This window comes from Rhinatrema bivittatum, chromosome 3, assembly GCF_901001135.1.
Source record: "Rhinatrema bivittatum chromosome 3, aRhiBiv1.1, whole genome shotgun sequence".
Lineage (NCBI taxonomy): Eukaryota > Metazoa > Chordata > Amphibia > Gymnophiona > Rhinatrematidae > Rhinatrema > Rhinatrema bivittatum.
In genome coordinates this window covers 224615550-224639549 of record NC_042617.1, presented here as the reverse complement: position 1 = coordinate 224639549, position 24000 = coordinate 224615550, and the positions used below count along the sequence as shown (strand labels likewise).

The 24000-nt window shown below is 43.6% G+C and overlaps 1 protein-coding gene across 1 annotated transcript in view; it reads right to left on the bottom strand.

Moving 5' to 3' along the window:
• LOC115087279 (lysosomal-trafficking regulator-like) overlaps nucleotides 1-24000 on the bottom strand; it is a 1534685-nt gene that overhangs the window by 1228530 nt on the left and 282155 nt on the right. The window contains 1 exon segment of the mRNA XM_029594260.1: nucleotides 6-417. Within this exon segment, the coding sequence (XP_029450120.1) occupies nucleotides 6-417 (412 nt within the window).

Genomic DNA, 24000 nt, shown 5'->3' with positions numbered 1-24000 from the left:
CATACCTGTATCTCCAACATCGCTATCTCTAAAAACTGATTTTCTTCTTTTCTTTTCTCTTGCTGTGGGACTTCCTGCTTCATTATTACAGTTCATGTTAAACCATAGGGAAACACTGAAACCCTCAGACATGTGTGGCCAACAGTTTTGGCCAACTAAAGGCAGGTGTATTGGAGCAACATGCCAAGAAGAAAGCAGGCAGTGAAGCAGACCATTGGCATATAGTTCCTTCTTGCTCTGTGAAAGTTGCGCTCTTCTTAACATCCCTGTATATTTGATGCTTGAAGCTGTATTGGTAGATTTTTGTGAAGAATGGATGTTACTTAAAGTCTGGTGCAGAGGGAAGGTGAGGTACTGCAGTGGACTCATATCGATATTTATTTCTACAATCTTCAAAATTCCTTTAAGTAGTATACCCTAAAAGTAGAAAAAAGGTGAAAAGAATCAATTCTGTAATATTAGCTCATGTGTACAACATTTATTCCTGTAGGATACTTTAAACAAACTGGAGGGGTGCCAGGGCTGATTTGAGCTTTAAGCTATCTAAACATTATGTTTGAATATTTAGACAGTTTCCTGGGTAGCTTGGCACAGATTCACACGATCCTGCTGTTGGGTTACAAGAGCAGGAACTCTGCCCTCTGAGACAATTCTCATTGGAAACAGTACTCCAACAGTGGGAGGATAAAGTTCTGAATTATATAGATCAGAGGTTCCCAACATTTTGGGAGTGTGGACCCTTTTCAATCTCCAAAATTTTTGCGGACCCCCACATACTTGTCTTTCATATTTACCTGTATTTATGAGCCATATATAGAAAAGTTATTTTTTGTCATAACTTTATTGGTATTTTAACAAAATTTTAAATAAATACAATAATAATCTTAAAAACAAAGACCATATCTCATCTCACACCAACATATTGGTAATAAGCAAACATTATTCTTTTTCCACCCCTCCCTTTGCCCACCCTTTCCCCCTCCCGTAAACACGTTCATCTAACACGTTCATCTAACAGACTTACCAACCACTGCACATTCTACTTCTTGTTAAACTTCTATCATCCTCTTCTTCAACTCCCAGTTAGAACCATCCTTGTTTTATTGTAACTGCTTCTTTCTGCGCACTTGTTATAATTTGTTATATTTTGCAAATGTATACTCTCATGTTATAGTTATGTACGTTTATAATTTATTGATCACCCCTTGTTTTATGTAAACCGACATGATACGAACTCCGTGAATGCCGGTATAGAAAAAAAACTCAAATAAAATAAATAAATAACATCTCTCTTTATGCACTCATCTCATTATCTTACCCCAGCCATCGGAACTTTAGGTTGTAAAAGATCCATTACAAATTGTAAATCACATTTCAATATTGGAACTGTAACTGCAATATAAATCTTCCCAAACCTCTAACATCTGATCAAATTTCTTATTGAAGGCTTTTTTTTGTTGACAACAACTCAAACATAGGTAATTTATACATCCTCTGTTGTCATTGCCTGACTGTAGGACTAATGTTTGTAACTCAATGTACTAGTTTTTATCTGTTCTTTATTTTTTACTTTTACCTAAGAGGCCAATTTCTTTTTCACAATCTGCAATTTCTCTTCTAGTTGTTATATAATCTTGTGCAATTTCCTATTTTTGCTTATTAGATATGAGAATTTCTCCCCGAAGACCCACTTTACCTGTTTCCCAAAACAATGTTGGGGAATTTCTATGTTGAGCATTACTGCTTGCAAATTCCTCTCATTTCTTCTGAAGAAAAGCAGAGTTGCTTACCTGTAACAGGTGTTCTTCCAGGACAGCAGGTTGTTAGTCGTCCCAGATGGGTGACATCATCAGATGGAGCCCTGTCACAGAACACTTTTGTCAAAGTTTCCAGAACTTTGACTGTCACACTGGTCCCCCTTTTCAGTCTTGTTTTAAAGCAAAAAGTATGAGCGAAAAATAAAATAATAAACCGTAGGTGAACCCAACTCCGCGGGGTGGCGAGCGGAGTCTATTTTTGTCAAAGAAGACAAAGAGTTGGGTGGATGCCTATGGCCTGCAGTGCGGTCTAAATAAAAGACAAGTGCACGTTTACAGTCCAAGGAATGCAGAGCCTGCTCACCTGGGTGTGAGTGAGACCTTGGAAAAAAGGTGGGCAGTATTATGGATTGATTCAAGTGAAAATCAGTCACTACCTTTGGCAAAGATTTAGGGTGAGCGTGGAGCACTACCCGGTCATGGAGAAATCTTGTATAAGTAAGCTCACTGACTGCGAGCGGATGTTATGGCCACTAGGAAAATAACTTTCCAAGTGAGATGTCATAACTTGCAGGAATGCAGGGGCTCAAACGGAGACAGTATGAGCTGTGCTAGTACAACATTGAGGTCCCAGTCCACAATTGGGGGACATAGTGGAGGCTTCAGCTGTAGTAAGCCTCTCATAAAGCGCCTTACAAGGGGTTGCGCTGAAATTGGGGCATCCCATATTCCCTTATGGTAAGCGGCTATGGCACTTAGGTGTACCCGGATGGAGGAAGTCTGGAGGCCAGACTCTGAGAGGTGCCAGAGATAGTCCACAAGGAGAGGTGCCAGAGGAAGTCCACAAGGAGAATCTCTTCCACTATGATTGCTAAGATTTCCGAGTAGAAGGCTTTCGTGAAGCTACGATGACCTGGGAGACATCATGGAAAGGTCAAAGGATTGTAAAATCAACCTTTCAACATCCAGGCTGTCAGAGACAGAGACTGGAGGTTCAGATGGTGTAATGTGCCCTGGTTCTGCTTTATGAGAGTTGGTGCTGTGCCCAGGCGAAGAGGCTGCTGGACAGAGAGTTCGGAAACCAGACTTATCGCGGCCAATACAGGGCTATGAGGATCATTGAGCCCCAGTCCTGACGTAACTTCACGAGAGTCTTGCTGATGAGTGGAATAGGAGGGTATGTGTACAGCAGACCCATGCTCCATGAGTGGGTGAAGGCATCCATCGTTGATGTCTTGAGGCTGCTTTGCAGAGAGCAGAATCGATCCACTTTGCGGTTGTGAAAGGATGCAAAGAGGTCGATGTCTGGCTGACCCCACTGATGGAAAAATCTGTTCGCTACAGAGAGATCCAGGGACCATTCGTGGGTATGAAAAGTCCGGCTGAGATGGTCTGCCATCACATTCTTCATGCCCACCAGGTAGGTGGCTCACAGTAGTATGGAATGCGACAGAGACCAGGCCCAGATCTGCGCTGTCTCCTGGCATCAAGACTACCTTGTTGGATAGGCAATCCTGGAATGTGAAGACGGCATACCGTATCGCCCAGAGTTCCAGAAAATTTATCTGGTGGTCCGCTTCTTCCTTGATCCTCATTCCCTGTGATTGAAGTCGATCCGCAGCCTAGGTTGGAGGCATCTGTGGTCAACGTTATTTGAGGTTCTGGTGGTTGAAAGGGTAGTCCCATGTGTAAATTGGGCTACCGTGCCCACCAAGTCAGGGATTGTCAAAGCTAGCTGGTTATCTGGATGACCTCTGAGAGGTGTTGAGTGACTTGGGACCATTGGGATCTCAGGGTCCATTATGTCATTCTCATGGCAAGATGAACTATTGGGGTGACGTGGACTGTGGATGCCATATGTCCCAGCAAGGTTAGAAGCAGAAGAGCTGAGGCTGTCTGACGACATTAGATTGCACTGGCCATGCTGGATAGTGTCTTTGTGTGCTCTTAGGGGAGGAACACTCTGGTCATGATGGTGTTTAGGTCTGCTCCGATGAAAGATAACTGGCATGACGGAGTCAGTTGGGATTTCGGGTAATTTATCAGAAACCTCAATGACTGGAGCAGCTGTATGGTAAGATGGAGGGAGTGGAGTGCTCCTTCTCTGGATGGACTTCTGAGGAGCCAATCGTCCAGATATGGGTAGACATGGACGCTTTCGCATCTCAACTGTGCCGCCACAACTGTCAGACACTTTGTGAATACTCGGGATGCTGAGGCAAGGCCAAACATTAGTACTCTGTACTGAAAGTGTTTGTGTCGTCCCACTACAAACCGCAATAATTGTGAAGAGGAGGAAAGATTGCTATATTGGTGCAAGCATCTTGAAGATCTAGAGAACAGAGCCAATCTCCTTGTTGCAGAAGCGGGAGCATAGTGCCCAAGGAAACCATTCTGAACTGCTCCTTGCAGAGGAATTTGTTTAAGGCTCGGAGCTCCATGATAGGACGTATGCCGCCAGTTTTTTTCGGGATTAGAAAATATCGAGAGTAGAATCCTCTTCCCCGCTGCATCCGGGGAACCGGTTCTATGGCTCTGGACTGCAGTAGGGTAAAGAGCTCTGCCTCGAGAAGTACTGTGTGATCGCTAAGGCTCCACGTCGGGACGGGCGGGAAGTCTGGGGGCAGAGTAAAGAAATGGAGATGGTAACCGTGGGTTTTGATGGACAGCACCCATCGGTAGGTGGTGACAGAGTGCCATTTGCAAAGTGGTACAGGTGACCTCCCACCGGTAAACTGGTTGAGGGGTACAAGGGAGGGTGACTTCTGCTCTTTAGATAAGAGTCAAAATCCCGCTGCAGGTACAGTCTGGGGGGCTGGCTGCATTCTAGGCATTCTGTGCTGACGAAGTTGGCCTCTATGAGAAGGACGGGCTGTCCGAGCATAGGCTGCAGTAGGGATATCTGAGGTGGCAGTAGACAGTTGGCGCAGGGTTGTGTGATGATCCTTGAGCAGCGCCACTGCTTCTTGAATCTTGTCCCCAAACAAATTATCTCCTGAGATCAGCTAATTGTCCTGCACTTCTGGGCGGAGATCAGAGGCTTTAAGCCAAGCCCAGCGCCTGGCACTAATTCTAGCTGCTGAGACTAGATGCAGTTTCAAAAGCATCATACGCTGCTCTGACCTCATGTTTTCCAGCCTCTAATCCTTTTTGCAGGATGGAGGTCAAACCCTCCTGGAATTGTTCAAGCAGGGTCTCAGAGAATTCCTGGACTTGCTTCCAAAGATTCCTATTATATTGGGTCATGTAGAGGAGGACCGGAAGGCTCATCTGCATACTGCTCCCAGCATCCCCCGAGAGAGGAGTCCAGAGGTCACCGCAAGTGATCCAGGGATTGGATTCCACAGCCCCAGCTTCCAGAAGCCCCGCACCCTTTGCAGTAGAGGAGAACTGGAAGTGCGCGCCGTTATCTCAAACCCTTCCATTAAGTGAGTGAAGATAAATTTAACGGTGGTTAAAGAGGATTGGTAAGTATAGCTTTCAGAAATTTTTGGGCTTATAAAAGTTTGGTGAAAAGTGAAATTAAGCGATATATACTTTAGAGTTTGTGTGTGTCTAAGGTAATAAGCAAGCCAGAGATAGTTAATTCTAATGTCTGATTTCCCACCCACTCAACCCTTGATTTTTAGGCATGAGACACCTTCTCATTAAAATCAATCAGGGTCTTATATAAATCATAATATTGTACGAGCCCTTATTGAAAGTTTAATCATCCCATTGTAGGGCACTAGCTGATTAATTAGTAAATCCACCTGTAAATTTAAAATACTCTCATTCCAACTCCCTTAGTATCCTAAACTTAACTAGGAACTCAATAAAACTAAGAGGAAGGCAGCAGTCCAGCAGCAAGAGGGGGGCTTCCAGTCTTTTGCATTGAGTGTCACCTGTATGATTTTTTACCCGCCGGTGAGAAATTGTATGTGTGCACTCGGTGCAAAGAGCTCCTGACTCTCAGGGAACGAATCCGATCTCTGGAGGCTAGAGTAGCAGACTTGGAGGAGCTGAGGGAGACAGAGAGGTACATTGATGAGAACTTCAGGAACAAAACTTTGAAATGTTTGTATACTAATGCCAGAAGATTAAGAAGTAAGATGGGAGAATTAGAATGTATAGCAGTGAATGATGAAATAGGCTTAATTGGCATCTCAGAGACATGGTGGAAGGAGGATAACCAATGGGACAGTGCTATACCGGGGTACAAATTATATCGCAATGACAGAGAGGAGCACCCGGGAGGTGGTGTGGCGCTTTATGTCCGGGATGGCATAGAGTCCAACAGGATAAACATCCTGCATGACACTAAATGCAAAATTGAATCTTTATGGGTAGAAATCCCTTGTGTGTCGGGGAAGACTATAGTGATAGGAGTTTACTACTGTCCAGCTGGTCAAGATGGTTAGACGGACAGTGAAATGCTAAGAGAAATTAGGGAAGCTAACCAAATTGGTAGTGTGGTAATAATGGGAGACTTCAATTACCCCAATATTGACTGGGTAAATGTATCATTGTTCCATGAAGCTATAAATGATAGCTTTAAGGAGCAATTGGTTCAGAAATTTTAGATCTAATTCTCAGTGGAGCACACAACTTGGTGAGAGAGGTAACGGTGGTGGGGCCGCTTGGCAATAGTGATCATAATATGATCAAATTTGAATTAATGACTGGAAGAGGAACAGTATGCAAATCCACAGCTCTCGTGCTAAACTTCCAAAAGGGCAACTTTAATAAAATGAGAAAAATTGTTAGAAAGAAACTGAAAGGAGCAGCTACAAAAGTAAAAACTGTGCAAGAGGCATGGTCATTGTTAAAAAATACCATTCTAGAAGCACAGTCCAGATGTATTCCACACATTAAGAAAGGTGGAAAGAAGGCGAAACGATTACCGGCATGGTTAAAAGATCTTCATTCAAAAATTGGAAGAAGGATCCAACAGAAGAAAATAGGATAATGCATAAACTTTGGCAAGTTAAATGTAAGACATTGATAAGACAGGCTAAGAGAGAATTTGAAAAGAAGTTGGCCGCAGAGGCAAAAACTCACAGTAAAACCTTTTTTAAATATATCCGAAGCAGAAAGCCTGTGAGAGACTCAGTTGGACAGTTAGATGATCGAGGGGTTAAAGGGGCACTTAGAGAAAATAAGGCCATCGCGGGAAGATTAAATGATTTCTTTGCTTCGGTGTTTACTGAAGAGGATGTTGGGGAGGTACCCGTACTGGAGAAGGTTTTAATGGGTAATGATTCAGATGGACTGAATCAAATCACGGTGAACCTAGAAGATGTGGTAGACCCAATTGACAAACTGAAGAGTAGTAAATCACCTGGACCGGATGGTATACACCCCAGAGTTATGAAGGAACTAAAAAATGAAATTTCAGACCTATTAGTAAAAATTTGTAACCTATCATTAAAATCATCCATTGTACCTGAAGACTGGAGGATAGCAAATGTAACCCCAATATTTAAAAAGGGCTCCAGGGGCGATCTGGGAAACTGCAGACCGGTTAGCCTGACTTCAGTGCCAGGAAAAATAGTGGAAACTGTTCTAAACATCAAAATCACAGAACATATAGAAAGACATGTTTAATGGAACAAGGTCAGCATGGCTTTACCCAAGGCAAGTCTTGCCTCACAAATCTGCTTCACTTTTTTGAAGGAGTTAATAAACATGTGGTTAAAGGTGAACCGGTAGATGTAGTATACTTGGATTTTCAGAAGGCGTTTGACAAAGTTCCTCATGAGAGGCTTCTAGGAAAAGTAAAAAGTCATGGGATAGGTGGCGATGTCCTTTCGTGGATTGCAAACTGGCTAAAAGACATGAAACAGAGAGTAGGATTAAATGGACAATTTTCTCAGTGGAAGGGAGTGGGCAGTGGAGTGCATCAGGGATCTGTATTGGGACCCTTACTTTTCCATATATTTATAAACACGACAAGTGAGATAATCAAATTTGCAGAAGATATAAAATTGTTCAGAGTAGTTAAATCACAAGCAGATTAAGTGCAAGGTGATGCACATAGGGAAAAATAACCCATGCTATAATTACACAATGTTAGGTTCCATATTAGGTGCTACAACCCAAGAAAGAGATTTAGGCATCATAGTGGATAACACATTGAAATCGTCGGTTCAGTGTGCTGCGGCAGTCACAAAAGCAAACAGAATGTTGGGAATTATTAGAAAGGGAATGGTGAATAAAACGGAAAATGTCATAATGTCTCTGTATCGCTCCATGGTGAGACTGCACCTTGAATACTGTGTACAATTCTGGTCGCATCTCAAAAAAGATATAAATGCGATGGAGAAGGTACAGAGAAGGGCTACCAAAATGATAAGGGGAATGGAACAGCTCCCCTATGAGGAAAGACTAAAGAGGTTAAGACTTTTCAGCTTGGAGAAGAGACGGCTGAGGGGCGATACGATAGAGGTGTTTAAAATCATGCGAGGTCTACAACGGGTAGATGTGAATCGGTTATTTACTCTTTTGGATAATAGAAAGATTAGGGGGCACTCCATGAAGTTAGCATGTGGCATATTTAAAACTAAACGGAGAAAGTTCTTTTTTACTCAACGCACAATTAAACTCTGGAATTTGTTGCCAGAGGATATGGTTAGTGCAGTTAGTATAGCTGTGTTTAAAAAAGGATTGGATAAGTTCTTGGAGGAGAAGTCCATTACCTGCTATTAATTAAGTTGACTTACAAAATAGCCACTGCTATTACTAGCAACGATAACATGGAATAGACTTAGGTTTTGGGTACTTGCCAGGTTCTTATGGCCAGGATTGGCCACTGTAGGAAACAGGATGCTGGGCTTGATGGAACCTTGGTCTGACCCAGTATGGCATCTTCTTGATTTCTAGTAGCCAAGTCCCAAATGCAGTCTGGAAGCCCCAGTGCTGCCTTGGATCAGAAAGGTCTCCCAGTAGGAGAACATCACCCTGGTATAGCAGGAAGTGATCCAGTAGCAACGACCTGCTCTCCAGGTGATGTATTGTACTCTCGCACTGAGGACAAATCTCCAAGGGTACTGCCCAGGAGGGAAGGGTTCGGCCGATCATCATAGTTGGTGATTCGATTATTAGAAATGTTGATAGCAGGGTGGCTGCTGGTCATGAGGACCGCCTGGTAACTTGCCTGCCTGGTGCGAAGGTGGAAGACCTCACGCGTCACCTAGATAGGATTATAGACAGTGCTGTGGAGGAGCCAGCTGTCGTGCTACATGTGGGCACCAACGACATAGGAAAATGTGGGAGAGAGGTTCTGGAAGCCAAATTTAGGATTTTCGGTAGGAAGCTGAAATCCAGAACCTCCAGGGTGGCATTCTCTGAAATGCTTCCTGTTCCATGTGCAGGTCCCCAGAGGCAGGCAGAGCTCCAGAGTTTCAATGCGTGGATGAGACGATGGTGCAGGGAAGAGGGATTCAGCTTTGTAAGGAACTGAGGAAACTTTTGGGGAAAGGGGAGACTTTTCCGAAAAGATGGGCTCTACCTTAACCAGAGTGGAACCAAACTGCTGACACAAACATTCAAAAAGGAGATAAAGCAGCTTTTAAACTAGAACAAGGGGGAAAGCAGACAGTCACTCAACAGTGCATGGTTCGGATAAATGTATCCTTGAGGGATACTAATGAAACAGGAGAGTTAGGGCATCCCAACAGAGAGGTTCCATTAAAAGCAAACACAGTCCATATGCCTATATGTAAAAAATCACTGAAGCTAATGATTTCCAAATTATCACAAACAACTGAAAAGCAGGCTGTTAAAACAAACAAAAAACACTTTGAAATGTCTGTATGCCAATGCCAGAAGTCTAGAAACATAGAAACATAGAAATGACGGCAGAAGAAGACCGAATGGCCCATCCAGTCTGCCCAGCAAGCCTCACACATTTTTTCTCTCATTCTTATCTGTTACTCTTAGCTCCTTGTTCTATTCCCCTTCCACCCCCACCATTAATGTAGAGAGCAGTGATGGAGCTGCATGCAAGTGAAATATCTAGCTTGATTAGTTAGGGGTAGTAGGGGCAGTAACCGCCGTGATAAGCAAGCTACACCCATGCTTATTTGTTTTACCTAGACTATGTTGTACAGCTCTTGTTGGTTTTTTTTTTCTTCTCCCCTGCTGTAGAAGCAGAGAGCCATGCTGGATATGCATTGAAAGTGAAGTATCAGGCACATTTGGTTGGGGTAGTAACCGCCGTAACAAGCCAGCTACTCCTCGCTTTGTGATTGCGAATCCTTTTTTTTCTTCACCCCTGTCGTTGAAGCTATGCAGGATATGCGTGAAGCATCAGTTTTTTGTTTTTGTTTTTTTTTTTTTTCCCCCTGCCGTTGAAGCAGAGAGCTATGCTGGAAATGCGTGATGTATCAGTCTTTCTCCCATGCCGATGCAGCAGAGAACCATGCTGGATATGCATGGAAAGTGAAGTATCAGGCACATTTGGTTTGGGGTAGTAACTGCCGTAACAAGCCAGCTACTCCCCACGTTTTGAGTGCGAACCCTTTTTCTTCTCCTTTGCCGTTGTAGCAGAGAGCTCTGCTGGATGTGTGAAGTATCAGTTATTCTTCTCCCCTGTCATTGAAGCAGAGAGCTATGCTGTATATGCATTGAAAGTGAAGTATCAGGCATATTTGGTTTGGGGTAGTAACCGCCGTAACAAGCCAGCTACTCCCCTCTTTATGAGTGCAAATCCTTTTTTCCATTACCTCTTGCTGTTGAAGCTTAGAGCGATGTAGGAGTCACAGTAAGCATGTGTATGTTTATTTAATAAGGGTATTGTGTCAATAGCCATCATTCTGGCGAGTCACCCACTCTTCATTGGCGGCCTCTTGACTTTATGGATCCGCAGTGTTTATCCCACGCCCCTTTGAAGTCTTTCACAGTTCTGGTCTTCACCACTTCCTCCGGAAGGGCATTCCAGGCATCCACCACCCTCTCCGTGAAGAAATACTTCCTGACATTGGTTCTGAATCTTCCTCCCTGGAGCCTCAAATCGTGACCCCTGGTTCTGCTGATTATTTTCCTACGGAAGAGGTTTGTCGTTTTTGGATCATTAAAACCTTTCAAGTATCTGAAAGTCTGTATCATATCACCTCTGCTCCTCCTCTCCTCCAGGGTGTACATATTTAGATTCTTCAATCTCTCCTCGTACGTCATCCTATGAAGATCCTCCACCTTCCTGGTCGCCCTTCTCTGTACTACTTCCATCTTGTCTTTGTCTTTTTGTAGATACGGTCTCCAGAACTGAACACAGTACTCCAAGTGAGGCCTCACCAAGGACCTGTACAAGGGAATAATCACTTCCCTTTTCTTACTTGATATTCCTCTCTCTATGCAGCCCAGCATTCTTCTGGCTTTTGCTATCGCCTTGTCGCATTGTTTCGCTGTCTTCACATCATTAGACACTATCACCCCAAGGTCCCTCTCCTGCTCCGTGCACATCAGCCTTTCCCCCCCCATCGAGTACAGTTCATTCGGATTTCCACTCCCCATATGCATGACTTTGCACTTCTTGGCATTGAATCTCAGCTGCCATATCTTCGACCACTCTTCCAGTTTCCTTAGATCCCGTCTCATTCTCTCCACTCCTTCCGGCGTGTCCACTCTGTTGCAGATCTTAGTGTCATCCGCAAAAAGACAAACCTTACCTTCTATCCCGTCTGCAATGTCGCTCACAAAGATATTGAACAGGACCGGTCCCAACACCGATCCTTGCGGCACACCACTTAAAACCGCTCTCTCTTCAGAGAAGGCTCCATTTACCATCACACATTGTTTTCTGTCCGTCAACCAATTTGCAATCCAGGTCACCACATCGGCACTCACTCCCAAGCTTCTCGTTTTATTCACCAGTCTCCTGTGCGGAACCGTATCAAAAGTATGCTGAAATCCAAGTAGATGACATCTAGTGCTCTTCCTTGATCCAATTCCTTGGTTACCCAGTCAAAAAAGTCAATCAAATTTGTCTGACAGGATCTTCCCCTGGTGAATCCATGCTGCCTCTGGTCCATCAATTCTCCAGACTGTAGATAGTTGACTATTCTCTCTTTCAGCAGTGACTCCATTACTTTTCCCACCACCGAAGTGAGGCTAACCGGTCTGTAGTTGCCTGCCTCTTCCCTGTTCCCACTCTTGTGAAGCGGGACCACCACCGTTCTTCTCCAATCACTCGGCACCACTCCCGTTTCTAGGGATCTATTGAACAGGTCACACAGCGGACCCGCCAGAACATCTCTGAGCTCCCTCAATATCCTTGGATGAATCCCATCAGGCCCCATGGCTTTGTCCACTTTCAGGTTCTTTAGTTCTTCCCACACATTTTCTACTGTAAAAAGATTTTCATCTATTCCCCTTCCCTCCAGTTTCTTGTTGTTTAGAGATGGTCCTTCTCCAGGGTCTTCTTTAGTGAACACAGAGCTGAAGTATTCGTTTAATATTTCTGCCATTTCTTCGTCTCTCTCTACACATTGATCATTACCACCTTTCAATTTCACTATACTACTTTGGACCTTTCTCTTTTCGCTGATGTATCTGAAAAATGTTTTGTCACCATTTTTTATCTCTTTGGCAATCCTCTCTTCCGCTTGACTCTTTGCCAACTTGATTAATTTCTTTGTCTCCCTCAGTTGATACAAATATTCTTCTTTGTGCTCCTCCCTTTGGGATCCTTTATATTTCTTGAATGCTGTTCTTTTAGCTTTAATTTTGTCAGCCACCTCCATTGAGAACCAGATAGGTTTCAGTTTTCTTTTGCTTTTCTTTACATTTCTAACATATAGAGCAGTTGCCTTGGTGATTGCTCCTTTTAGATTGGTCCACTGCTGATCCACATCTCTCTCGTTCTCCCATCCTTTAAGTTCTTCCTCCAGGTAGTTCCCCATTTCCTCAAAGTCTGTGTTTTTGAACTGTAAAACTCGGGTCTTTGTGGTTCTTTTCCCTATTGTTTTAGTGATATTAAACCATACCGTTTGATGATCACTGCTGCTGAGGTGGGCGCCCACCTGGACATCTGAGACATTATCTGCATTAGTGAGCACTAAGTCGAGTATAGCTCCTTCTCTCGTGGGTTCCAACACCATTTGTTTGAACAAAGATACTTGCATGGCATCCACTATCGCTCTACTATTTTTAGTTTCTGCAGATGGGATTTTCCAGTCTACATTTGGCATATTAAAGTCACCCACGATCACCACTTCTCCCTTCTTACCTATCTTATGGATGTCTTTAACCAGATCTCTGTCCAGCTCTTCCTTTTGGTTTGGAGGCCTGTAAACCACTCCAATATAAATGGATGCTCCGTCATCGTTTTTTAGGTCGACCCATAGAGCTTCTTCAATACCCCAACTTCCTTGTAGCTCAGTTGCTTGGATGTTGTTTCTGACATAAAGAGCCACACCTCCCCCTTTTCTATCCTCTCTGTCCTTCCTTAACAAGTTGTAGCCTGGTATTGTTGTATCCCATTCATGAGATTCTGTGAACCATGTTTCTGTGATAGCAACAAGAAGTAAGTCTAAGAAGTAACAGGCCGATACAGTACAGTGTGCTCCGACGGAGCATACTGTTAGCCTGCTCTTGGACGCGCGTTTTCCCTTACCCCTTATTCAGTAAGGGGAGGAAAAAGCACGTCCAACCTGCGGCACCTAATAGCGCCCTCAACATGCAAATGCATGTTGAAGGCTCTATTAGGTATGCGCGCGGGATACAGAAAGTAAAATGTGCAGCCAAGCCGCACATTTTACTTTCAGAAATTAGCGCCGACCAAAAGGTAGGCGCTAATTTCTTCCGGCACCGGAAAAGTGCACAGAAAATAAGTAAAAGCAGTAAAAACTGCTTTTCTGTGCACCCTCCGACTTAATATCGCCATGATATTAAGTCGGAGGGTGCACAGAAAAGCAGTCCTGAACAGTAAAAAAGAGTAAAAAATGTTAAAAAAAATTTGAAATCGGCCCGCAGCTGTCGGGCCGAAAACCGGACGCTCGATTTTGCCGGTGTCTGCTTTCCAAGCCTGTGGCTGTCAGCTGGCTTGAGAACCGACGCCGGCAAAATTGAGCGTCGGCTGTCAAACCCGCTGACAGCCGCCGCTCTGGGCTAAAAGGAGGCGCTAGGGACGCGCTAGTGTCCCTAGCGCCTCCTTTTGCCCGATTCTATCGAACCACCTCATTTGCATACTGTATCGCGCGCACCGGCAAGTGGCCGGTGCGTGTGCCGGGAGAGCGGGCATTCGTCCGCTCTCCCGCGTTTTTACTGAATCGGCCTATTGGATGGGAGAGTTGGAGTGTATAGCAGCAAATTATGAGATTGACATAATTGGCATCACAGAGACTTGGTGGAAGGAGAATAACCAATGGGACAGTGCTATATTAGGGTACAAATTATATAGCAATGATAGGGAGGATCAACTTGGTGAGGGTGTGGCACTTTATGTCCGGGAGGGTATAGAGTCCAATGGGTCTAAATGCTCAGTAGAATCTATATGGGTAGAAATCCCATGTGTGTTGGGTAAGAGTATAATGATAGGAGTATACTACCGTCCACCTGGACAAAATGGTCAGACAGATGATGAAATGCTAAGAGAAATCAGGGAAGCAAACCAATTTGGCAGTGCAATAATAATGGGAGATTTCAATTACCCCAATATTGACTGGGTAAATGTAACATCAGGACTTGCTAGAGACAAAATTCCTGGATGTAATAAATGATTGCTTCATGGAGCAATTGGTTCAGGAACCAACAAGAGAGGGAGCTATTTTAGATTAAATTCTTAGTGGAACACAGAATTTGGTGACAGAGGTAAAGGTGGTGGGGCCACTTGACAACAGTGATCATAACATGATCAAATTTAAACTAATAACTGGAAGGGGGACAATAAGTAAATCTGCAGCTCTAACACTAAACTTTCAAAAGGGAAACTTCGATAAAATGAGGAAAATAGTTATAAAAAAACTGAAAGGTGCAGCTGCAAAGGTTTAAAGTGTTCAACAGGTATGGACATTGTTTAAAAATACAATCCAAGAGGTGCAATCCATATGTATTCCACACATTAAGAAAGGGGAAAGGAAGGCACAACGATTCCCGTCATGGTTAAAAGGTGAGGTGACAGAGGCTATTTTATCCATAAAAAATCCTTCAAAAATTGGAAGAAGGATCCATCAGAAGAAAATAGGATAAAACTTAAGCATTCTCAAGTTAAGTGTAAAATATTGATAAGACAGGCGAAGAGAGAATTTGAAATGAAGCTGGCCATAGAGGCAAAAACTCAAAATAAAAACTTTTTTAAATATATCCGAAGCAAGAAACCTGTGAGGGAGTCGGTTGGACCATTAGATGACCGAGTGGATAAAGGGGCTCTTAGGGAAGATAAGGCCATTGCAGAAAGACTAAATGAATTCTTTGCTTCCGTGTTTACTAATGAGGATGTTGGGGAGATACCAGTTCCAGAGATGGCTTTCAGGTGTGATGAGTCAGACGAACTGATCGAAATCACTGTGAACCTGGAAGATGTAGTAGGCCAGATTGACAAACTAAAGAGTAGCAAATCACCTGGACTGGATGGTATGCATCCTAGGGTACTGAAGGAATTCAAAAATGAAATTTCTGATCTATTAGTTAAAATTTGTAACCTATCATTAAAATCATCCATTGTACCTGAAGTCTGGAGGGTGGCCAGTGTAACCTCAATATTTAAAAAAGGCTCCAGAGGCGATATGGGTAACTATAGACCAGTGAGCCTGACTTCAGTGCCGGGAAAAATAGTGGAAACTATTCTCAAGATCAAAATCGTAGAGCATATAGAAAGACATGATTTAATGGAACACAGTCAACATGGATTTACCGAAGGGAAGACTTGCCTAACAAATCTGCTTCATTTTTTTGAAGGAGTTAATAAACATGTGGATAAAGGTGAACCAGTAGATGTAGTGTATTTGGATTTTCAGAAAGCGTTTGACAAAGTCCCTCATGAGAGGCTTCTACGAAAACTAAAGTCATGGAATAGGGGGCAATGTCCTTTCGTGGATTTCAAACTCGTTAAATGATAGGAAACAGAGAGTAGGATTAAATGGTCAATTTTCTCAGTGAAAAAGGGTAAACAGTGGAGTGCCTCAGGGATCTGTACTTGGACACGTGCTTTTCAATATATATAAAAATGATCTGGAAAGGAATACGACGAGTGAGGTTATCAAATTTGCGGATGATACAAAATTATTCAGAGAAATACCTACAGTACCTGAATGTAACCCGGTGTGATATCTCAATTGAGATCAAATGTCGGCATATAAAAACAATAAATAAATAAATAAATAGTTAAATCGCAAGCGGACGGAGATACATTACAGGAGGACCTTGCAAGACTGGAAGATTGGGTATCCAAATGGCAGATGAAATTTAATGTGGACATGTGCAAGGTGCCTCATATATGGAAAAATAACCCATGCTGTAGTTACATGATGTTAGCTTCCATATTAGGAGCTACCACCCAGGAAAAAGATGTAGGCATCATAGTGGATAATACTTTAAAATTGTCGGCTCAGTGTGCTGCAGCAGTCAAAAAAGCAAACAGAATGTTAGGAATTAGGAAGGGAATGGTTAATAAAACGGAAAATGTTATAATGCCACTATATCACTCCATGGTGAGACTGCACCTTGAATACTGTGTACAATTCTGGTCGCCGCATCTCAAAAAAGATATAGTTGCGATGGAGAAGGTACAGAGAAGGGCAACCAAAATGATAAAGGGGATGGAACAGCTCCCCTATGAGGAAAGGCAGAAGATGTTAGGGCTGTTCAGCTTGGAGAAGAGAGGGCTGAGGGGGGATATGATAGAAGTCTTTAAGATCATTAGACAAGGACAAGACAAGGACAGCGCTATTAATTCTTCTTGACCTGTCAGCAGCTTATGACACAGTTAATCACAACAGCCTGTTAAATAGACTCTCAGAAATTGGTCTTAAAGATAAAACATTAGAATGGTTCTCCTCATATCTAACTAATAGATCATATCAGGTTTTCATTAATAACACATACTCTAAAATGTATTCACTTGAAACAGCAGTACCCCAGGGATCTGCCCTATCGGCTACATTGTTCAATGTATATATGTTGCCTTTTTGTCAATTGCTTTTGGGTCTACAGCTCAGTTATTATATCTATACAGACGATATTCAAATCATTATAACAACAGATGACTCCATCGAAAAAACCTTTAAAATTGCCAATATTTATCTAAATATTGTAAGACAACTGTTAAAACAAATGAAACTCAGTCTCAATTTTGAAAAAACTGAAATCATGCTGTTAGAACGTAAATTAACTCCATCCGACCAATGCAAAGTTTTCAATATGGAAAACGTCACTATTACCTTAGGGAACAAAATTAGAGACTTAGGCGTTTGGCTTGACCCTGAATTCACTCTAAAAAAGCACATTTCCATAAAGATACAAGAAGGATACCATAAACTGTTAATTCTTAGATGCCTAAAACCTCTAATGAATCATGACAAATTTAGAACAGTTCTCCAAGCTTTATTATTCATCAATATAGATTATTGCTATTCCTTATTTCTTGGTCTCCCGCATTCATCACTTAGGCCACTGCAAGTTCTACAGAATTCCACTGCTAGACTCCTCTCCGGTATTGATAAAAGAGATCACATCACCCCTGTTCTTTTAGCACTACACTGGCTACCAGTAGAGTACAGAATTAAATTCAAAACCTTATGCTTGATACATAAGGCAATTTATGCAGAACACGTGGACTGGATGAACCCAGTTATATGCATACACACGCCGCAAAGTAACTTGCGCTCAGCAGGTAAATGTCTTCTTACAATTCTCTCAATTGCCACTGCCAAACTTACCTCTGTTAGGGAAAGAGCTGTTTCATTAGCTGGTCCAGGTCTTTGGAATATGTTACCTGTGGAATTAAGGCTCCAGAAAGATTTGAAAGTGTTTAAGAAAGCATTAAAAATGTGGATTTTTGCACAAGCGTTCCAATTAGACGTCAGCCAGTAATTTTTGTATTTTTATATTTTTATGCTTTCTTTTAATTGTTTTTATGCTTTAAATGGTTATGTTTTAATGTGATTATTTATTACTCTAGTTTTCTAACATTAATTTTATGATTTGAATCATTTATATAATTTCATGAGATTTTTTTTAGTAATATTTACTTGTTTAATTTTTTTAAATTTTTATTGTATTTTTTATTGTTTTAGTTACAAAAATACTGTAAACCCTTGTGAAGGTAAATACCAACATCGGTATATAAAATCAAGTAAATAAATAAATAAATAAATAAATAAATAAATAGATAAATAAATAAATAAATAAATGAGAGGTCTTGAACGAGTAGATGTGAATCGGTTATTTACCCTTTCGGATAATAGAAGGACTAGTGAGCATTCCATGAAGTTAGCAAGTAGCACATTTAAGACTAATTGGAGAAAATTCTTTTTCACTCAATGTACAATTAAGCTCTGGAATTTGTTGCCAGAGGATGTGGTTAGTGCAGTTAATGTAGCTGGGTTAAACAAAGGTTTGGATAAGTTCTTGGAGGAGTCCATTAACTGTTATTAATCAAGTTTACTTAGGAAATAGCCACTGCTATTAATTGCATCAGTAGTATGGGATCTTCTTGGTGTTTGGGTAATTGCCAGGTTCTTGTGGCCTGGTTTGGCCTCTGTTGGAAACAGGATGCTGGGCTTGATGGACCCTTGGTCTGACCCAGCATGGCAATTTCTTATGTTCTTACCTCATGATGTGCTACCGGTCCCCAACATAATGAGCTCAGTATCAGTGGGCCTAGCGGGCAAGTCTGCTAGGCCCACACTGACAGCTGGTGTACGTGCCCTTCACCTGTACCAGCCACTTCCCCCCCACAGGTTGAATCCTTCGGTTCTGGCAGCCGATGGGACTTAGGTGGGTCCCTATGGTGGTCAGGCAGACAAGAGTCCAGGACAGACAGGAAATACTAGAAATAGGCCAGAGGTTAGGGCAGGCAGCAGACAAGAGAAACAGGAGGCAGGGCAGAGGTCGGAACAGGCAGCAGATAAGGCGTAGTCAGATCCAAAGCAGAAGGTCAGGTCCAGGCAGCAATCAAAGGTGGTCAAGTTTCAAAGCAGAAGTCAGAATCCGGGAGGACAAGCCAAGAGACAGACAAGGAAAGACAGGACGACTGGACAAAGTCACAGGCACGGCAGGAGAAGGCGGCTAAAGACAAACGGAGGCAAAAGTAGGCAGGAACACAGAACAAGGCAAAAAGGCGAGAACACAAACATTGGAACTCGGAAAGACAGCGAAAAGGAACACAGGAGCAAGGCAACATGCACTGACAGCTGGAGGCACGGCTGGAGACCTGTTGCTGAGGCGTCTGATGCTCCTCTAATAGAGCTTTAAGTAAAGGGACACTGGTAACGTCATTATACTGTTATTGCCTTCCTGCCATTGGGCCCTTTAAGGTCGAGGACTTTGGGTTGGCCTAGAGGAAGACAGGATGGACAGCAGCAGTGCAGCATGAAAGACAAATGGAGCGGCTTTCATAGTTCAAAGTGGTGACCAAGCCATAGGTGGCCTCAGGTGTTGTCGAGGTTGAGTGAGGCGGCTCATGGGTCCAATCCACAAGCCATCAATTATAACACCCAAAATGGATTCAGGGGCTATTTGGCAGATTTAATCTATAGCCGTCTGGGACATTGGCCAGAACCACTGGTCCAAGGTTACACTGAGTCACCGGCTCACCTAGAAACATAGTCTCCCCCTGACAAGAGGGTCCATCGTCCCAGGTACTGCATAAGTGGCTTTGCATCCTGCGATCCAGTCAAAACCCCATCCCTGGAGTTGACATAGGTGCCAGCAGGTATTTTGGTGCCCTCTGCTGCCTGGAACGGCTACAAGGGGATTTGTGTTGCTGACTCGGTTGAGGAGGCGGAGGATAGTATCTCCTCAGATGGAAGAAGTTTAGCCACAGGAAGTCTTTCAAGGACCTCCTGGTAGAAGAGGACGGGTCCTTTGTACCACGGAAGCTAGTGTTGCACGGTAGTCCCGGATGTGGGCTACTGTGTCCTTCTCTTTATTTCCAAAGAGATTCTCTCTAATTCATGGCACATCAGCGAATCATTCCTACAGTTCCTGATGCAGCCATGCAAGACTATGAGCACCGATCACTATGGCAGAGACTCTCAATGCAGTCTCAAAAACATTGTAGATTGACCAGATCCCATGTTTCAACACTCCAGACTCTTTATGCACTAGTGACTGGAGGGTATCCTGCTGCTGCTGAGACAGCTGCTTGGCCACTTCTGGCACCTGCTTCAGGATGTCCTGCATATATTGACCCAGGTAGAGCTGGTAGCCACTATATGGGCAATAAGCATAGCACCCTGAATCACTTTCCTCTCAAAAGCATCCAAAGCTCTTTGATCCTTCCCCAGGGGCACCAAGGAACAGGTCTGAGTGTGCTTGGCCTTTCTGAAAACAGATTTGACCAGCACTGATTGGTGTAGCAGCTGATGCTTGTCGAATCCAAGAGCCTTCCAATTGCGAGGGGTTGTTCCTGGGACTGCCAAGATCTCCTGGGAGGCTGCATGTACTAGAGAATATCCAGCATCTTGTGCCCGGTATCCTCCTCTGTCTGTAACTGGAACGGGGTGGATTCTGCCATCAACCTGAAAAAACCTGTGAAGGAAAGGTCTAAAAAATGAAGACTTCCTTCTGTCGTCAGGAGATGGTTCTGAAGGGAGGCCATCTGACACTCTGTCGGAAACATCGGAGGAGTCATCCCCCGCAGGGGTCATAAAGGCCTTCATCCTCTGTCGTATGTATGCAGAGGATGGAGCACAAGGTGCTCAGAATTTTGCCACGGTATAGGAACCAAATCAATAGGTTGTGGGGGCTCTGGCCCCAGTGACATCCTTGTCACTGGGAGACCTTCCTCTGAAGAAATGGGGATGCCATCCTGTGTACCAACATCGGCTGTGTCAGAACCCAATGAGCGCATGTAGAGATTCTAGCAGCAGCTCATGGAGGGACATTGCCAGCCCCAGTGTTGGTGCCCCAACACAAAGGCCCCACTCAGCCTTCTTCATGGCCAGTTGCACACACTTCTCCAGCTCTTCCTCAAAGAGTGCAAATGCAAAGACCAACTGGAACCCAGGAAGTGTGACCAGATCCTCTTCAGAACAGAGAAAAGCATTGGTGGCAGGCATCAGAACCTGTGAAAACCATTGCAAAATAGAGGTATCGATGGAGGACAGGGGCTCCTCACCACAGCTGAAGCTGGTTCATTCCCGTGCATCACAGGGACTGATGCCGATGCTTCCTTGGCTTTCATGTTCGGATTGGTCCTTCCCCGGTGCCGAGACTGAGGACTATTAACCCGATGTCTTCAACGTGGAGGAGGCAGAAGATGGCCTGTCTCCAGCGTTCCTGGCAGTTGTAAACATAGACGAACTGCAGATGTCAATGGCTTGGTGTCTATCAGTGCGGTTCCAAGAGCCCTTGATGCCAATGCCTCTGATGCTGATGGATCGGTCTTAGCTGGCCCGAAGAGTCATTCCATCTTGTCGATCCAGAATTTGTGTCCTTTTGGGGTCATCTGGATGTACTTGCTACAACTCCGGACATTATGCAATGCCCGCAGGCAGAGGACATATCTATCAGAGGGGTCCGTGATAGAGATGGTCCTCGTGCATTGCTTAAACCTGGACATGGATCTGTCATCTCCAAATAAAAGAGATGCAATGTTGAAATCAATGGCAGCGGCATCTGACAGTTGTCAGGTACTGAGCGCACCACTGCTGCGGGGATCAACTGTGAAATAAAGCTTACGCAAAATTGTTAAGAAACCTAGCTAGTGATAAGGGGAGAACCAGGAAAAGGACCACTACTTCAACCACACAATCCCGTGAAAAAAGTACAAAAAACTACCAATAAAAAGTTAACTCCCTAAAGAAGTTCAGAGACACTCAATTCGCCACAACACACGAGGCTCTTCAGAAAAGAAGAGACTGAGGAGAATCTGTTTGGATGGATGCTTAAGCATGCTCAGACAGGCTCAGCCAAAGTTCTAAAAAATTTGACATAAGTTTTCCATGCCAGGTTCCATTGGATGATGTCAGCCATGTATGAGGAGTGCCATCCTGCTTGTTCTCGGAAAAACTAAAACAGCCTGAAGACATTGGCTCTCTGGTTTACCTTCTTCCTGACACTGATGCAAAGTGTCTTTTCCAGTATACCCAGGAAATGTGAGCAGCAGAGATATTCCATGGAAGAAGTAAGCTGGGGCAAGTCTGGTAAAGAGTCAGAAGAATCCCCATGGAATCGTCATCCTCTCCAGACCACAGCAGTACACTGAGCCATGATTCTGATGAAGAAGATTCCTGTTGCTCCAAAGGAGAAGTTTCCAGAAGGAACTAAGTGAGCAGATGACATTTTTTCCCCATCTAATTTCATTAAAGAGCTCCCCTGGAAGAATAAAACTTTACAACTTCAGGGAGGGGAAATAGTCCCACTGATGGAAGCACCTGCAATGAAGCACAGGCCTCTGGGGGGCTTTAAGCAGCAACGCTATGAGGAAAATTTCTTCTATCTTAGAAGAGGTTCCAACCTCCCTCTCCAGTCCTCAGGGTTCAAAGAAGCAATGTCAATCTTATCAGCTGGGATCACACTGACAATGGGACACTGTGTGCTAGAGTTTACATGGACATCTTCAGAATCCCAAATCAGCTCCACTAAAGCCATTAACACCAGCAGTGTTGAGTGGGAGCTTGAAACGGTAGTGGTAGTGGCTGGCACCAGAACATTAAGTGTAGCATGAATTGAGACTTCCCATTGAATGGCACCATGTCTGATGAATGACACGGGAGACATCTCCACCTGCGCCATAATAGGACTTTTGCTCTTCGGCATCAAGGTGCTCTGCCCAACAAGGACAAAGCCTGAGCAGGCTGCACCATGCAGGAGTTCCACACCACCAAGATGGGTATGGATAGATGAGATGGTTCGATGCCTTGGGGATATTCTATGCCATGAACAAAGATTGCACCTTCATCAGGGAGGTCCTGTCATGCCTTGGGGTCAAAGCTGGCTCCACTCTGGTGGAGGATCACGCCTCTTAGGCGAAGAAAAGCAGCTGCAATGTGCCTTCCACAGGGCCTTCATTTTCCAGGCATGGTTATACTGCTCTTGCACAAATATCCAACCACAACTGCAGGAGAAGGCAGATTACTGATCCGGCCCTTGGCAATAACAGGCAAACCAAATCTGAATTCTGTAATGGATATCTGGTATCCACAGATTCAGGCACTGAAGCCACCGAGACTGATCTTAGCACTGGATTTCCCCATTTCTTTTTTTTTCCCCCGAATATAACTGAAATGTTCTGTTGAGGCAGTGAATTCAAAAAGCAAAAACAAGGCAGAAAAAAAAATCTAGGTCAATAAAAATTGGACAGACAACTCAATAGTGAGAGACCGGGAACATGTCCATGCAGTAACTTGGATGAAGCAAGAATGAGAGGCTCACGAGCCAGTATGCGCAAATAGCAGGGGTGGCCAACTCCAATCCTCGGGAGCCACAAACAGGCTAGGTTTTCAGGACATCCACAATGAATATGCTTGAGATACATCTGCGTAAAGTGGAGGCAGTGCATATTAATCTATCTCATGCATAGTCATTGTAGATATCCTGAAAATCTGGCCTGTTTGTGGCTCTCAAGGACCAGACTTGGCTATCCCTGGCATACTGGGACCCCCGCATGCACTCAGTGAAGTCTTTACTGAGCTCTGAAAGCTAGATCTGATGACATCACCTTGCATAATAGCAAATTAATGCCTGCTTGTCAACAAAGAACTGGGTGTTTAGATTAATGCAACGTCCAATATACGGGCAGTTAACCTGGCTTCAATTTGTTCAAAATACTGCTGCCCACATTTTGACAGGCTTAGGATTTTAGAATCACACCACCCCACACTTGAGAGCCTACACTGACTCCCCATTATTTTTAGTACTGATTTTAAAGTTATGGTCCTGATCTACAAAGCACTTTTCAGGACGGACCCACAAGATATGAGATACAAACTGCAATGGTACATCCCAAATAGATTGTTGCATTCTTTGCAGAAGGCTCTGCTTTGCCTTTTCCTTGTTTTAGAAAGTAAATGCATTCATACAAAAAAGAGAGCTTTCTCATGCTTTTGGAATTCGGCCTAGAGCTGTTTATGAATTAGGCAATATAAAAGTCCAAGTAAAT